Raw genomic sequence first — 17820 nt, 5'->3', positions numbered from 1 at the left:
CCAGCTGACAGAGATGAGGGTTCATTCTTTCCTGCTGTCCTGAATCACAGGCTACCTCACAGGGAGGCCACAGTACGTTAGGCTGAGGGACTGCTCCTCTGAGACTGTGGTCAGTAGCACTGGTGCACCACAGAGGACTGTGCTCTCCCGTGTTGTTCACCCTACACTTCAGGCTTCAAGTGTAACTCAGAGTCATGCCACATGCGACACTGCAATCGTGGAGTGTATTTGGGATGGGCAGCAGGGGGGAGTGCAGATGCCTGGTGATGTAGGATGAATCATCTGCAGCTCTCCTTCCTGAGAAGGCTGGGGTTCTTCAACATCTGTATGAAACTCTTGCTGGTATTCTACCCATTGGTGCCTCTGGCTTTTATGACACCCTGGGCGAACCCCTTCTTCAGCCCACCCAACAAAAATTGCCTCTATCTCCCCCCCAACCCCCCAGCAACAAAAAAGAGCACCATTCAACACTAGCTTATTTGGAGTAAAATAAATATATAATGATAAAAATTTCAAACATGAAAATAAATAAATATGAAAAATACACTAACAAGTAGTATATACAGACACTCCTCTACTTATGAATGAGATATGTTCCAAATGGCCGTTCGTTATTTGAAATGTTCGTAAATCCTTATGCTGGGAGTACGCACACTATGCTGCTGCGTGGCGGGAGTAGCGGGCAGAAGTCGTACTGGGCGGAATTGGCGAACAGGAAAAAAAATTGATGTTACAGACAGGAAACGGGAGCCCAATGAACACAATTTGGACTTACAGTCCTCTTCGTTCGTATGTCTGAAAGTTCGTAAGTTGAAAGTTCATAAGTAGAGGAGCGTCTGCATAAAAAAGTATATAAAAAATGAAGTATAAACAATTAGAATAAGCGAAAATAAAGAGAATAAAGTAATTACACTATTACCCGATTGACTAAAAAATAAACTACTGTCATGCTGGCCTGTTTCATTACATGCATAATATCATATTCATATAGAGATGAAATATCTGCTTTCCTTTATCTTTTGCACGTTTCTCCTCCTCCTCTTTCCCTTCTTTCTAAACTGGGCACCTGATGACTCAGACGTTTTCTTGTCCATTTCTGTTAATTTTCCACTTGAGCTTCATTACGTCACCCATCCTCCAACACTGTCAGCCAAGAGTCAAAACTCAACAAATTCACCTTGGGGGTGTGCAGACTGGCGTTATATTATTCTGAAGGATTTCACATAAACCAGAAAAATGCATCAATATGTCTGTAAAACTGTATATTCACAGTACTATAAGTGAATTGTGGTCTATTTGGTAGATTCCCCTGCTCCCCATACTGTACCTCAGGCTTCCAGTGGGGTGACCTGAGGTCAGCTCAGCCCCGCCCCCCTCCGCATCTCATACGTCTGAGTGGGAGCTGCCTAGCTCACAATCTAGGATCAGGGCACCCACTACTACAAGGCTAATTGACTCACATTTTGATACCATTGACATGACATGCATATGAGCGATAGAAACCCGATCATGCAAATGTCACCATTCCTTTTTTGTGCTGGTGTCCCCTTGCTGTCCTCAGCAAGATCCCGCCCTGGACTGCTGCTCATGTCACTTATAGCTGTCAAAATCAGTCCCTGTCCTATGTCTGTTCCGCGTTTGGCCAGCAGGTGTCACTGGCTATCCCATATCCTTAGCCCCTACTGTTCTCCTGTTCCCTAGGTTGCTGCATGGCTCAGTGAACGGAGTGGCTGGCTGTGTTATTCAGGCTTGTCTTTTGTTGTGGGTTTGAGGTCAGCCATAGGCCAGCTTTAGCTATGTTTATAATATGACATTTACATTTCTTTGTCAATACTGGTTTTTTTATGCGTTTGCATTATGCTTTCTTGTTTTGTAGCTTTGTTTATTCCTGCTTGTGCTATAATTTTGTAAGTATTATTTTCTTGTTATCATCTAGTGTTTGAACCCTTAAGTATTTGTGAATAACCCTCACCTATGTCTTGTTCCCAGTTCTAATGTTTGGTTAATTGTTCTGGTCTGCACCTACCCCTCATGTAGCCCCCATTATCTGCATTTAAGTGCCTGCCCTCATTCGGTTACTTTCTGTTTCTTTGTGTTTTGTGCCCTGCTTTGCTGTAGTTGTTACAGCAGAGCCAGAGGCGAAATGTTACATGTCGTGTGTGGGTTTTGAACAAAGCTTTCTTTTGGTACTTGGGGCATAGTAAAAAATAGTAAATTTTTGTATCTTTTGCATGAGGCCCTGGAGTAAAACTAACCACAGAAGGAGAAGTAGGAGAACAGGAAGCAGAAGAACTAGTTATACTTCATACAAATGTGGGGCGATCTACAGAGGTACACAATACAGGCACCTTCTGCATACGCCACAAAGACAAAAGCTGATGTCGCTTGGAATATACAACGCAGGTCTCTGAGGGGCAAAGATTATCCAGTTAATGTAATGGTAGATTTTGTTAATCAGTACAGACATTTTTTTACCAGGCAAGAGAGGATCTGAGTCCTAAAGTCATGTTATTCAACAGCTGAGAGATGCCAAGGGGGATGGATGGAGGGGGGGCAAACGTGGAGCACAGCCACAGTCTGGGACCTCTTGAATACGACTGAGTGCCTGGAAATATACCAGATTTTTTTCAGCTCTGAATGCACAGTTTGCTTAACCCCGCTGGAGAGTGTTTGTGTTTGGGTCAAAGCACTGAGCCCCGGTCCTCTGAATAAACTTGTGCATGCTGGTCTCGACGACTGGCTGTCCTCTTTGTCCTGTTAATGCCCTGTTAATGTTTTTGTCCTGTTAATGCATGTCAAAGGTCCCCATCCAGAGTACTGGATCAGGGGTCCTCTTTTCTCTACTCAAGCTGTTTTTAACAGACAGGAGACTCATTGCCAGGTGACCTATGTACGGGGAATGGAACAGGTTAATGATTCCTCAGGCATGTTTCGGGGGCGGGATCACCTCTTTAAAGGTGCTGTGTCTACAGTGTGGTGGGGGAGTTTAAGGGGTCCAGAGGGCTGTCTACTCTTATTGGACTCACTGTATGTTCTGAGCCACTCTGAATCCTGGGACAGCCCATGGCAAAGCTGGTGGAGTGCGTGCCCAACTTTTCTGAGGGCAGAAACAAGGAGGTAGGAAGCAGGCCTGGGTGGGTGGGGTGACTGGACTACAGGAAATTGTCAGCGGAGCAGAGGTACAAAAATAAACAGTCCATGGGTAGCAACGTGTGACGTATGGTTATGTGCAACTTTTTAGTGAAGACAAGTAGTAGTCTGTCATTGTGCAGGCATGTGAAGGTCATTCTAAGTGTGGTGTCACATCGCGTGCAGGTGATTGACGCCATCGCGCACGCCATCTCTGGCACTGATGGCTGCAGCCTGCTGGATGTGGACCCGGGCTCCTCCACCAACCGCACGGTGTATACCTTTGTGGGCTCGCCACAGGCCGTGGTGGAGGGGGCTCTGAATGCAGCGCGTGTGGTGTTCGAGCGCATTGACATGGCCAAGCACTCGGGTGAGCAGTTGCTGCAGACAATCCGTCATGTGACCTTCTCTCTGTGATCAGCCGCTATTGCAACATGTCCCGTTGCATGGTCCCTGAGGACAGTTAACAATTGTCAAAAGTGACAGATGGGGGATTGAGATTGTGGGGTTAGGACATCAGAAGGTCGTTGGTTCAAATCCCAGGATTGGCTGAGTGATTTCATTGCTGGGCCCGTGGTTAAGGCCCTTAACCCCCAGTTGCCTTGGAGACTGTCTGACCCTGCTTTCTCAAAAAAAACATGATGCTTTAGATATAAGAGTCTGCTAAATAAATGTAAAAATATGTGCAGTGGCCACGGGTGGCTTTATAATAAAGGGGTATTTTCATTAATGCCTCCCAGGTGGGAAATATTGGTCTAGAGTTACTATGATCCTCAATCTACTTCAGGATCTTCCAGCAGGGAGTTACTGTACCTGCCTAGCTAGCACATTATAATCATCCATTTATACAGAGAGTTACTGTAATGAGCTTTAGCTCGATGTTCAGCTTTAAAGTTATTAGTTCCTTGCATTTTGCATTTCAGGGGAACATCCCAGGATGGGGGCTATGGACGTGTGTCCCTTCATCCCTGTGCAGAACGTGACCATGACTGAGTGCGTGGACTGTGCCAATGCCTTTGGTGGGCGACTCGCTGACATGCTACAGATTCCTGGTGAGCCCTGAGACTCCTGCCCCATTGAAGGAGACTAGGTGGTTCATCAACCTCATGAGATGTTCCCCAAAACCCAAGCTGACAGCTTGTGATACCCCCTGGCAGTGTACCTTTACGGAGAGGCTGCCCGTGAGGTCAATCGGAGGTCTCTACCTACGATCCGTGCGGGAGAATATGAGGCTCTTCCTGAGAAGGTGAGGCCCAGTGTTTAACCTGTGCTCATTCACCACTTCCTGATAGGCTAGACCTTTTTATCAAGTCTAACATCTAATGATGGCCAAATGAATCTTCATGAACCATTTGATGTATTTTTTTTCCCCACTAGATGGCGCTCTTGGTTTGCTTTGCAGCATGCTTTGAGCCCTTTTCTGAACAGAGAACACCTTCTAGTTGGGTCAGAAAATATAGCAAATGGAGTATTATCTCACTATAAGAATGAGATATAATTTTGAGTTGCGGGATGCTGCATAAGGTTTCCTGTCTAAGTATTAATCATGTCTCAGCTGAAAAAGACAGAGTGGACCCCTGACTACGGCCCCGCTGCTTTCGTCCCCTCCTGGGGGGCCACAGTGACGGGTGCTCGCAAGTTTCTCATCGCCTACAACGTGAACCTCCTGAGCACCAAGGAGCAGGCCCATCGCATTGCCCTGGACATCCGGGAACAGGGGCGCGGTGTGGGTCAGGTGAGCGGCTGGCGGCCATTTCTGCTCTCAGATGGACCTCCTGGTAGACCTGTGCACATTAAGTGCCTTTGACAATATCCAGGTTTTCAATGACGGTGTCATTTTAAAAATTTTTCTGGGAAATGTCAATCTTCATGGGAGAAACCTAAACAGTGCAGATTTTTTGCTACTAATCCTGACAGAATGAGTTGGATTTGCTTAAGCAAATGTGCATGATGTGCTTTCACTTAGGGTTGGGGTTGGGGGTGGGGATAGTTCTCCGTAACATTTTACACTATGATCCAGGTTCTTCCAATATTATTGCTGCATCTTTGTAATCCTGTATCGTGTTATTCTTTCTCATCTAAATATTACATGTTAAGCTGTAGCAATCAAGTGAATAATGACATAAGTTCAATAAGGAAGTACCCTACTGAGTGGGACTGGGTGTGTCCTGCAGCCAGGCCTCCTAAAGAAGGTCCAGGGCATGGGCTGGTACCTGGAAGAGGCCAACTTGGCACAGGTGTCCACCAACATCCTGGACTTTGAGGTGACCCCCGTCCACGCAGTCTACGAAGAGGTCTGCAGGGACGCTAAGGTGAAAGGAAAAAATACGCAGCAAAAAATAATCAATTTCAATTACAATTGTCCAATTACACTACACCAATCTCCTACTGTTCTACAGACTACAATACTTACCATGCAAACCTATGCTTTGATGATCCTATACACAAACAAAAGTAGTAGGTGGCACCTCTAGCGAGGATGTGATATTACTGTGAAACTACATGAACTACTTTTTAGCAGTGACTCAAAAGCAGTAAGTATTGATAGCCAAATGACGTTTTATGAAACATTTGCTGTATTTTATAACCCCACTAGATGTGGCTCCAAGCATAGCCCAAAGCTAACCAAGAGCACCATCTAGTGGAGGCAAAAATACAGCAAATGGTTCATGAAGCTTCATTTGGCCATCACGAGCAATAAAGCATCACCTAAGGCAGGGGTGGCCAGTCTTATCTGCAAAGGGCCAGAGTGTATGCAGGTTATTGGGATAACTTGTAGTTCAGCTGTTCAAACCCAGGTGTGAGGACTCTTCAGCCAATCAGTCCTCTAATTAGTGACCTAATTAGGAAGTTGCAGTGAAAACCCGCATACACTGCAGCCCTTTGCAGATAAGATTGCCCACCCTGACCTAAGGGAAGACTGACATTTAGAAAATACTGCTTTTTTTTAGTATTTTCAGAACTGCATCCAAACATAATCCCATATTGAATTTATTTTATACTATTGCATTTGATTACATTTTAAAGTAAAAGTCAGGAAAACACTTCTGTAAATTTAGAACCTTCTAAGGTTCTCATGCAGATTTAGAATGAGATTTAACATTATATTGCTGCAAGCCATCATACTCCTGGATTCTGGGTGAAACAGTCTGAGTGTGAGTACAGATACACCATCCATCCACCTTCTAACCGTGTATTCTGGTCAGGGTCACGGTGGGCCTAGAACCTAACATGCATATGGTACACATAAAAACAGACGTAGGTAATTCATAAAGTATTTAACCTATAATAAAAGGACAGTAGAAGGTAGAGATCGTAATGTAAATGATCTGAAGTGGTGGTCATCATTCATTCATTCATTCATTCTCACACCACGATAGGACTTCAAACTCCCAGTGGTGGGGTCTCAAATTGTAGGCCTAATCCCTCTGAAGGCCATGTTGGATTGTGCGGACTTCTACATTCAGAGGGACAAGCTTTTCGTTATTGAGGAGGAGCACAAAGTGAGACTGGTGAGCACCCACGTTCCACCAGTAACCTGCCTCTGGTAACCTGCCCCCAGTGAATGGGATCTCTCCCTCCATTCAGGTCATTAGCAAACTGGGTCTGGACTCCCTAGGACCGTTTGTGCCCAAGGAGAGGATTATAGAGTGAGTGCTCATTAGCCGTGTCTGCCGAAGACTCCGCCCACGAGCCAGGCCGCATGCTGATTGGTCCGTGTTGCAGATACATGGTGACGGGCACGCAGGACCATCAGCGGCTGGTGTCGCTGCCCCTGCAGCAGTTTGTCCGCAGCGTGGGAGCCAGGACGGCCGCACCCGGGGGAGGGTCCGTGTCGGCGGCTATTGCTGCAATGGTGCGAATGCGAGTTTGGTGGGCGATGCTGATCAGGGCTTAATTTTCATTGGTGAATGTCAATAGCTGGGAGTCAAGTCAGCATTTCAGCTCAGGAATGTCTGATGCTCACTGTGTCTGTGAGGGCATATGTGCAGGATAACAAATTAATATCCAGATTTCTTTATGTTCCTGAAGCATAATAGGAGGAGTCAGTGCATGCCTGACTGGGCTGGGTGTTGTTTCCAGGGAGCCGCTTTGGGCTGCATGGTGGGGCAGATGACTTATGGGAAGAAGCAGTTTGAGAGCCTCGACACCGTCATGAGGAGGCTCATCCCCCCCTTCCATCAAGCCATGGGTGAGCTCCTGCTCATGGTGGACACCGACTCCAACGCCTTCAATGACTACATGGTGAGGCCAGACGGGGCTCCACTTCATTGGTCAGGGTGGGCAGTAGTCATGTAGATTTAAATCAGGTAACAGTGCATTATGGGAGTTCTGGGGTGTCTTAAAGTGAGTCTCGATAATGACCCCCATGGCTTAAATACCTTTGTCTTATTCATAAGTCTGCTGCCCCACCTAAGCTAAGCATTGCCTATGACATTTTGACCTTTTTAACCAAAACTTCATTTTCCTGCTCAGCTTTAGCTGAAAAAACTCCTTACATGGTTTGAGCAACTCGATAATTTTAATCCCACCTGTTTTTTTTTCTTCATGGCTGTTAGGTGCCAGGAAGCCCTAAGAGGCCTTATTTTCCTTCTTTTGGTGCTTTTACATAGGAAAGGGTGCAACTTTCCAGGCAACAAGGTCACGTGTTCCTACTCAGCCATGCTTAGTGGGATTCTGCACCAATGTCTCATGTTCTTGAAATCACATGTGCTCATGCACACACACCCCAGTTTGACTGATAGTTGGTGGTTCCAGTTGCCTGAGCACCTTTAGGAACCAGATTGCTAAGTGTGGTGCCACTCAAGAACATCAACAGTGCTGCTTTGATGTATTGGGGAGGTATGTGTCCGCAGCCGAGGGCAGAGAAGCTGTCAGGCTGCATTCTATCGCGTGACAAGGCTGTCATCATGTCTGCCCCACCTTCACAACCCCTGTGCCCTAGCTGCTTTGTCGTGGGAGGTGTGACACAGGGCTGCTGTGGGGATGTCTTTCAGTTCTCGGTTCTGGCTAGTCCTCCTTTTCAAAAATCAAGGCCAAACAAAACAGCAATAACATGATATGCAGATTCCCCAGCATGGCACAAGTGACTGTTTTATCTGCTTTCAGGCTGCGCTCAAAATGCCAAAGAACACCCAAGACGAAGTGAAGAGGTACCATGGAAACACAAGAAAATCCGTGTTTATTTTCCCATTTATCCTGAACTGGAAAATTATTTGGTTAATGGATGGTTGGTCTGCCAGTGCCACAGCTGTTTAAAACGCCTTGTATTAAAGGCTTTCATTCCAGATAAAGTGCATAAGTAATGTTTAACCCTCACTATCTCACTTCTGACCTGTGGTGAGGAGTCAGATCATGCCGGCATAGAATTCATCACCATTTGAACAGCTTTAATTCCTGAGCTTGGATCCAGATGTTTTTTCATACACTGTTCCTCTGCCAAGGAGGGACGTGGCCATACAGGAAGGCCTGAAGAAAGCGGTGGGGGTCCCCTTGTCCCTTGCTGAGAAGGTCAGCCAGCTCTGGCCTTCCCTGAAAGAGATGATCCTCTACGGCAACATGGCATGCAAGTCCGACCTGCAGGTGAGCAGGATTGGGTGTCAATGGGACCTCAATGTTAGACAAGGCAGGAGTCTGGTGCCATGCTGGTGGAATTTCATTTTGTAAACATCTGTTGGACTTTGGGGTAGGAGTAAGGGGGGCACTGAGTATGCATGACATCCTGTCCCTGAAAACCTGGGGAGTAAACCCCCTTCCCTTCTTCTCTGTCTGCACTTAACGGGCAAAGGAGCAATTCATTGCAAGTAAAATGGCACATTAATCTGCTACAGGAGCAAGGAGAGAATTCCATATTTGTTGACAGCTGTTGACAGTTTCAAGGGAAAAAAACAGTGTTTAAGGGGGATGAATTAATGAATGTTCTTGTTATGTTGCGAATGGTAAAGCCTCTTAAATACACAAATGTCTGTTGGATGGTTTTGAGTCTACTGGGTCATACAGCGTAATGGTCTGTCATTTCTGTGATGTTGAGGTGGCGGCCAAAGCTCTTGAGACGGCAGTCTTTGGAGCCTACTACAATGTTCTCATCAACCTGAAGGACATCACAGATGAGTCCTTCAAGTCCACAGTAAGTCACTAGGTCTTTGCACGAAAATCATAGGAGAGACAAATTCCCCTGCAGTTTTTGTTCTGTAATATTCTTATTTGTCTGTGCAGACTCAGCAGAGGGTTTCAGCGCTGCTGCTGGAGGCCAGACAGAGCATGGCTGCAGTGTTAGACGTGGCTGAGAAGAGGGAGTGAAGAACCGCGTGGCTGGCTCAGGCGAGCCCCAGGCTTCAAGTTTGGCCTGCACAGACAGCACATAAACTCAATAAATACCATCTTTAATGGAGCTACTTCAGTCTGCCTGCTTCTTCTTGTCATCCATAATGTTTTCGGGGTCTGTTTCATGGTACTGAATTATGCACAGGGCTCTCAAGTCTCACGCATTGACCGTGAGACACACGCATTTCGACCAGTTCACACGATCACCAGACACGCCTTGTGTTTCTCACGCTGAGAAGTAAAGGATAACGCCTCCAAGCTGTCTTGTTATATAGGATTAATGGACGAGGAGCAAGATTACAGAGCGGAATTTTACACCGAGTTCATAGCTGTCCCGAATTATACAGAGTTAATAGCCACCTGTCAGCCAATCAGAAAATAGCATTTGTTGTTTCCGGGTTAATTCCAAAATAAGTTACATGTGATCCCACTGCAAACACATCATTACATGGATGATCAGATCAGACAAGGTGTGAGTGGAGCGAGATCCCATGAATGCAGTAGGCAGGGCTCTCAAGTCCCACACACTGACCGTGAGACACGCACTGCGCCCCCAACAGATGTAATCTCACTCCAAACTTTTAATGAAACTTGAGAGTCCTGGTTATGCAAGTAGCTGAAGGTCCACAGTAGAGCTCCAAAACAGGATTTTTGCCCCTGTTGTCCCACCTACCAGTCGGCCACTGACTGGGATGTATTACAGGTGGGATGGTGATTCAGAGGGTATCACTGTGGGCTCAGTTCTGGTCCATGTTTTGCTTCATGTTGGTTTCGCTGTCTGAAAAAAAAACCCCAAAGGCATTATTTCCTATTGCTCCCACTTGAAAAACACTTTCAACTTCGGTTCCGCTCAGAACATGTGAGCGGAGCGAGCGCAGAAGGATTTTGGCCGAAACGGGAGCATCCCCTTATCTCTCGTTCTTTCTCGTTCCACTTTCGCAGGGATTCCAACTCACTCATCTGGCGTGACACGCAAGAAATCTTATATTAGTTTATGATAAACTTAAAATTAGCTACGTCAAAAGCGTTGGGGTAATCTGCAAACCCAACAGTTTATTTACAAAATAATAAAACTATTACATACATGTACATGTATGTGCAGACTGAGCGGTACGCTCCCCCGCTTCCCCGTTCACAGCCGTTGCAAACCGCTTCGCTCATTATCGCTCCCCGCTTCAGTCCGTTTTCACCACATTCCAATGAAATCGCTCACCGCTCGTTCCAAAAAAAGAAAACAATTTGCATTAAGCTTTAATTTTAGCTTAAATTGTTTTCTACTCTGCTCACGTACTCTAGGTCCGCTACACATGTTAGCACACCCTCAACTTGAGATTTGTGTTTCGTGCCCCCCTGCAGTGCCACTGCACGCCCCATGGGGGGGGGCGCGCCGCACACTTTGAGGATCATAGGGTTAGGTGAACTCCTGTCTATATATAGCCCACATACACAATTTAACAAGAACAACAAGAATGGCCACAATAATAATCATATCAATAACCTTACAAATAATAAATAAGAATAATAATACCCAAAGTCGTTAAAACACGAAATGTTCCACAGCTATGTCCCCTTTCAGACACTTCCTCACCACGATCGCGGTGGGAGGAATCTTGAAGTGGCCAGGAGTGGCATTGCACTCATAAACACCAGAGAGGCTCCGTCTCTCTGGAATCTGCGAGGAGCGCTGTGGACACACTCTGCTAGTAGGCTGTAAGTACACCGTCTCTGATTACTCACTGTGTATCTACACAGAGCTCAGTGTGCTGCTGACTTTAAAGGAAAAACTGCTGTTTTTTAACAATCGTTTCTAAAGTGGGCTGATTTGCATCACTGTGCACCTGGCTTGGCTGTTATGTTTCACTCAGTGTACGCTGAGTACAGTCTAGTGTTTAAAGATTGCTTTTCTGTGTTTTAACTAAACATTGACTAAAACTACTTTTTGGCTTTTGGCAAATTCATTTAATAAAAAATTGGATTAAGATTCACTGTATTTTGCTGTCTGAAGTGTCCAGTGGTTTCAGTTCTGAGTCAGCATAAGCTCACAATGAACCCAGTGAACAGACCAGACTGGTTTGAGCACTCTGGTGTTCTTTAGCGACCACAATGGGCAGCACTCATGAAGTACACTTTAGGGTGGGATGTATTTGAGTTGGGCTGATAGTAGAAACTCCAGCTATTCCCTTCACACATGCTGGACTCTATGCAACCTGATACATGTTCACCTATCTGACTCCGTTCTGATCCTCTGCTATTGGTTACTATTAAACGGGACAGAGACAATTTCTGATATACTATCTTCATTAGCAGAAAGAGACATACAAAGGATTAAAAGGGAGGAAGCAGGTAAGAAGGAAAAGGGAGTGGCTAGGGTTAGCAGTGGCTATCGGTCACTCACTGCTGCGATCCTATTGTGTGCTGTCAGAGAAGCCCGTCATGTTTGTAAGGTAATGACTGCTCTCTCTCTCCCCCTTTCAGCTTTCACATCTGAACATGTCTGGTTTTAATCAAGGTAATTCTTATTTACTGTCAATCATTGTACAGTGGACCCTTCCACATTGTGGGTTAGGGGTGCAGGCTTCAAGGTTAATGTGGAAAAACCACATAAAAGTTTTTAGTCCTTTTGATGGATAAAGTGAGGATCTGCAGCACGGGGGTTCAGTGGGTAGCTGGCGGTAAAGTTGTGAATTTGTTCTTTTTTGGGGGCGATATTTTTAGTGCCATTTGGGGTGGGTGTTTGGTTATATATGAAGGGCATTTTTAAGTAAAAATATGACAGAATTATAAAAAATATATGTATGAAATAAATATGAAAAGTATAGAAGCCGAGAACGGCTGTGCTTGCAATTATTTTTTATGCCATTTTCCCGAGTACAAAAGACAGTTATCGTGACATATCAAATCTCATTTTCTTATGATAACTGAATCATTTAGCGATGTGGCTACGTAAGATACGTGTTTTCAAAGGACTTGCAGCTTATATACTGTTCATTTTACATTAATATCTAAGCATAGCTCTGTATGTCTGCCATTGCGTAGATGGAACACCATAGCACATTTCCTTAAGTGGAATATCCCCCAAGGATTCAGACAATTTGTTTAGATTTTGGATGTGGGTGTGAAGGTTTGTTTATATCAAATTTCAGTGTTTCAATATCGTATTATCTGCACGTTGTGTACAGTGATATGACGTAGCATTTCTCAGGACCACAGCGAGAGACAGGACATGACATGCACCTCATGGTAAAACACAGCACTGGTACAACAGTTCAACGTTAAATACACCGATGCACATATTAAATAATATAGTTATATGTACGAGCATCTCTGTACAGCATGACAGTCCCATGGCGTCACAGTAGGCGCTTGCACACTGCTGGAACTTTTTTCTGGAACCAGAACCTTTTTCCCCCCCATAATTTGCCACCATGTAGTGATGGAGGGGTTTGCGTGCCTCTAAGATCCTAGGAGGTATGATATTGGGGGCAATTGGCCCTGGTAGGGTCTCCCAAAGTAAACTGGTCCTAGGTGAGAGGCCAGACTAAGTGAAGTTCATATTAACCAGTATGATGAAACCAAGGAATATGTTACCCAGCCGGGTATAGCCCAAGGGGGTAACATGGGTTCACCCTCCTGTAGGCCCACCACCTGCAGGGGGAGCGATGAGGGTTGGGTGCAGTATAGATAAGGTGGCAGTCGTGGGCAGGGGTCTCCCTGCTTAGACTGCTGCCCTCGTGACCCAACCCTGGATAAGCAGCATAAAATGGATGGATGGATGGCAGAACCTTTTTCCAGAACCTGGTTCTGGTTTACGAGTCCCTGGGCTGTCTCGACTTTTGTCGTGTTCACACCACAGGACCTCAGCCCGATTGTAGTTCCTCGGAGTTCCAGAATCCTTTTTAGTACCTACTCTAGACGAGGTACTTTTCTTTCAAACATGAACTGCTGGGGCGGCGCTTACAGCCTTAGCTTGCTGATGGGTTGACCACAAGTACCACGGTTAACGAAAGTGTAAGAAAATCGAGTAGAAGGAATTATTTTTATACCTCAATTACATTTAATGCATCAATTAATAAATTTTGCTTGCCCCTCCATATTTCTGCATTGGAAAATTAGATCGGTAACCGATATACTTTTGTCTAATATCGCCACTGCTAGTGTTGAAACTTGCTAGTGCTTATTAGGGGGATAACATTACATAATTTTTTTATCCTGCGGAAAAGATCGATCTCTGGTCAGAATTAATAAGGATCATGAACATATCATGAGACGTGTAAGTAAAATATAAACAAAAAGCTGTTTCGTTTGATCTTGATACTGAGACCTAATAACTAACAAATAACGAACAAAACAATTTATTTATCCTGCATTGTATCGGAGTGGCGGTGTAGTATCATTTGAAATTATATGTGAAGTTTAACCTACGAGCTTTTTGCATCTCCTATGCCTATTTAGCGTTAAGGTCCCGGTTGTGTTGTGCTGTGTGAAACTAACACACGAAAGTGTCCAGGAGTTCCAGAAGTGCCCCCGCGAGACAGCACAGGGCCTTGTAAACCGGGACCAGGGTGTGTGAAACTAACACACGAAAGTGTCCAGGAGTTCCAGAAGTGCCCCCGCGAGACAGCACAGGGCCTTGTAAACCGGGACCAGGGTGTGTGAAACTAACACACGAAAGTGTCCAGGAGTTCCAGAAGTGCCCCCGCGAGACAGCACAGGGCCTTGTAAACCGGGACCAGGGTGTGTGAAACTAACACACGAAAGTGTCCAGGAGTTCCAGAAGTGCCCCCGCGAGACAGCACAGGGCCTTGTAAACCGGGACCAGGGTGTGTGAAACTAACACACGAAAGTGTCCAGGAGTTCCAGAAGTGCCCCCGCGAGACAGCACAGGGCCTTGTAAACCGGGACCAGGGTGTGTGAAACTAACACACGAAAGTGTCCAGGAGTTCCAGAAGTGCCCCCGCGAGACAGCACAGGGCCTTGTAAACCGGGACCAGGGTGTGTGGAACTTCGGTGCGAAAGCACCTAATATGTTTATCCTTGTAATTATTCACAGAAAATTCTCTCTTTATCTTGTGAAAACAAGGCTTGCTATCTCGATATATCGCCATAAAAGAAAATTTCAAGCACCGCTGTTCTCGGCTTCCGTAGAGAAGAATAATACTACGACAAAACACAGTAAAAATAACCTTTTATACTCATACAAATATAGAGTACAGTGTCTGTTCATACAGTACAGTGTTCTGTATCAAGGTTACTGTAAAGTAAACATACTTGGCATCCTCCAAACCGGCACTGCATATATATTTTATGCCTGTATGAGTTGCTTTTGTGTGACATTTGGTGGCTTTCATGTGCCGTCAGCAGCTTTTACCAAACCCTTGATAGGTAAAGCTGCAATGCAGTAGGTTCAACTTTAATGTTTTCACTTTCTTGGAAGTGAAGTTTAGAAATGATCAGGCCTGTTTCGCCTTTTCCCCCCTGACCTTGTGTTGGTGTCCTGCAGGCTACAATTCTGGTCTGCCACCAGGCAGCTATCCGGCACCCGGATACGGCCCCCCGCCTGGATCCTGGCCTCAGTCTGGGCCCAATGGTCCACCAAGGCCCTACCCTCCACCTGGACCAGGGGGGTATCCCCCAGGGACCGTCCTACCACCGGGGACCATCCTACCACCAGGCACTATGCCACCACCAGGGACAGTCCCACCACCAGCTTACCCTCCTCCCCCATACCAACCAGGTGGTTTTCCAGCTTCTGGTCTGACTGTTCAATGTGAACGGAGGCACCATCATTGCCATGGTCGCGGTCGCGGTCGTGGTCGTGGGCACCTTTTTGGTCACCGTCACCATCATTGTCAGCATCAGGTAAATCAGGAATTCGAAGGTACAGGAATTAACATGCACTGGCAGTAGCCCTGGCAGTGTGTGATTTGTCATGTGATGTGTTTTTCTGTAGCATTGCGGCTGCTGCAGTGACTCAGACTAGACCGTAAGAGGAACTCAAGAGGACAGATGAGGCTGCTTAACTCAGGGACCATCCAGAGAAACTCTTCTGCTTTTAATACTTCTAACACTTCCTCTTTGATTTATTACAAAGCCTCTTACTGAACATAGAAGTGAATTTTACTGCTCTGTCATTTGTCATTTACAGGCAGCTGTGTTACTGCACTGGTTGTCAAACTGGTGTCAGGCTGATGCACTGAACCTCTTACTTACAGTGATTTATGGGGCTGCTATTATATTATGATCAGGGCATTGCAGTTATTAACAGCTAAACATCATTTAATGGACATCAGGGGTTCAGCTGTGAAGATAAAAATGAAAATGTGTTATCCCAACTTTATTAGTTTAATGTATCTTCCTAAAACAAAAGTAGATTCTGTATACTGCTTAATCAGTTTTTAATTTGTTTGTTTATTTTGACAGAATAAAGAGAATTAGAAAGAAATGTAAAACGGAATCCACAGACCTTTCATTCAACTATTAAAAGTATTACCTCTGAGACACACCATGGACCCCAGTGTTTAGAGACAGCTGAAACTATGATGATCAAATAGGATAATTTAAATTTTTGAGAAGCACTACTTCTAATATTCGTATGTATTAAAGTTCCAAAACATCTTACACAGTGCAGGGTCATGGTTGGCCTGCAGCCTGTCCCAGGAAGCACAGGCCTCACACTCACATGCTACAGGGAATATAAAGACACCAGCTCACCAAACTTCATGGGGGGAGAAACCCGCAGAACACAGGGAGAACATGCAGACTGCAAAGAAAGAGGCAATCGATACCCAACCACAGGTGATTATAGGGACTCTGGGGGCCCAAGGCAAAAAACTCCACAGGGCCCTCCAACTCACCCTCCGCCTATATGGTTAATTTAGACATCACACTAATTTTATTATATCAGCAAAGAGAATTTAATAAACACAAATCCGTTCATGTCACTATTGTAAAAACTATACACAAATAAAGCAGTTTTGTCATTGCAATGTAACATGTAATCACTGCCCTTGGGGACCCCCTCCCAGCTCGGCACCCCAGGAAAAATGTCTGGCCTGCCTGCCTTGTCACTTCGCCTCCGACACTGAAGGTAAAAGGCTACAATGATTCACCATGGAAGCTCTACTTTGCTAAAACAGGTTCTGATTATATTTAAGGAAAGTCAAGGACTTAATTCTGCAGAACATATTGCAAGGTTTTAGCAAACCCTGCTGTGGGACACCAAAGTAACACCAATCCGATGGCTTGTTTCAATCAGCCCAGGCGCCAGAAATTAAACATTATTATGAAATACAATTTAAGGATTATACATAGAAAATAAACGTTATTAAGAAATATAATAGTCTTTATAGAATTCTTTAAAAATGAAAGAACACATTATTTGTTGAAATAATTATTCATTTATTTATTTGTAGATATATTTATTTATTTCATTTTGAGTATTATGGCGTTCATTACAAACATCTTAGGCAGTTTGTTTACCCTGGAATTCAGCAATGGCTTTTGATTTCTTCTTCCCCTTCTTTTAATGTTCAGCAGATTCTGCAAACGGAAGTGATTTACATGCTTATTTAAATAAGCTGCGGGAAAGTGATCCGATTACAAATGGTCAGTCGAGATGCGCGCAGAGACGCATGTTAATACCAAGTGTGAGCAGGACCTTAGAAGCTGGCAGCCCCTGAAATGGGGCACAGCTATTGATAAACACCCATAAACGTAGGACACAGTACATCAGTGCCATTCAGATGAAAGTTCAGTACTAAATAAACAAATAACTATAAATGGGTCCTATCCATCAGGTTTCGAGTCAAGTCTCAAGTCATGATTCTTAAGTCACGGACTTGGTCAAGCAAGTCATGGTCAATCCCTAAAGTACTTTCACCATCTGTAACCATGATAAATGTAATAGTAATTAGTCACGCACAATCCACACAAGCACCGATATGAGCAATTTGGAAACTCCAATTAACCACGGCATGCTTTTGGACTGTAGGGGGTTAACCAGAGTACCCATAGGAAACCACACAATGAGACGGGGAGAACATGCAAACTTCCCACACATGTAGCCATGGCAGAGACTTCAAGCCTGATCCCAGAGGTGTGAGGTACATAGTGTGTCTGTGCGCAAACACTACGAGTTTTACGGTAGTAAGTTTATTTGCTCCAGTCTATGTGACGTGGCACATTATGTCTCCCATTTTCACTAGAGAATATTCTTCTAAATTCGGCAAGTAGCCACACAACGTACATCCAGCTTTCATTGTACTCTAAATACCTTTCAGCGTTGATACTCCACACCTCCCCCTCTACACACAACTTGGTACTTCTATTGAACAGGTCTTGTTTGTCTGTCTGCTCATTTGTTTGCCC

General features: G+C 45.0%; 2 protein-coding genes and 1 long non-coding RNA gene across 6 annotated transcripts in view; 2 read left to right on the top strand and 1 right to left on the bottom strand.

Annotated features, from left to right (window-relative positions):
- Positions 1 to 2959: 2959 nt before the first annotated feature.
- ftcd (formimidoyltransferase cyclodeaminase) lies at positions 2960 to 9520 on the top strand. The gene is made up of 14 exons (XM_048978262.1): positions 2960 to 3117; positions 3316 to 3499; positions 4053 to 4181; positions 4287 to 4375; positions 4685 to 4864; positions 5304 to 5441; positions 6510 to 6641; positions 6718 to 6779; positions 6856 to 6985; positions 7213 to 7374; positions 8239 to 8282; positions 8574 to 8712; positions 9161 to 9256; positions 9346 to 9520. Exons 1-14 carry the CDS (start codon positions 3064 to 3066, stop codon positions 9427 to 9429), a joined length of 1623 nt encoding a protein of 540 aa, XP_048834219.1. The 5' UTR covers positions 2960 to 3063; the 3' UTR covers positions 9430 to 9520.
- A 195-nt stretch (positions 9521 to 9715) lies between these two features.
- LOC125709631 (uncharacterized) lies at positions 9716 to 11073 on the bottom strand. 2 transcript variants are annotated; one of them, XR_007382780.1, is made up of 3 exons: positions 10982 to 11073; positions 10538 to 10668; positions 9716 to 10231 (listed from the first exon to the last, which is right to left on the bottom strand). It is a non-coding gene; the product is annotated as an uncharacterized LOC125709631 (long non-coding RNA). The 2 variants fall into 2 exon arrangements; XR_007382779.1 differs by lacking the exon at positions 10982 to 11073 and having other exon boundaries at positions 10538 to 10927.
- Positions 11042 to 17820, top strand: part of LOC125709628 (galectin-3-like) — a 62505-nt gene continuing 55726 nt past the window's right edge. The window contains exons 1-4 of one of the 3 annotated variants that reach the window (XR_007382773.1): positions 11042 to 11163; positions 11929 to 11962; positions 14954 to 15312; positions 15404 to 15902. The gene's annotated coding sequence lies outside the window, so the exon portion shown is untranslated. Of the gene's footprint in view, positions 11164 to 11639; positions 11797 to 11928; positions 11963 to 14953; positions 15313 to 15403; positions 15903 to 17820 lie in introns of those variants that run through there. The other 2 variants (XR_007382774.1, XM_048978269.1) reach the window with 2 other exon arrangements.

This window comes from Brienomyrus brachyistius, chromosome 16 (assembly GCF_023856365.1).
Source record: "Brienomyrus brachyistius isolate T26 chromosome 16, BBRACH_0.4, whole genome shotgun sequence".
In the NCBI taxonomy this organism is placed as follows: domain Eukaryota; kingdom Metazoa; phylum Chordata; class Actinopteri; order Osteoglossiformes; family Mormyridae; genus Brienomyrus; species Brienomyrus brachyistius.
Note: the sequence above shows the minus strand (reverse complement) of the source record. Positions and strands in the feature narration are given on the sequence as shown.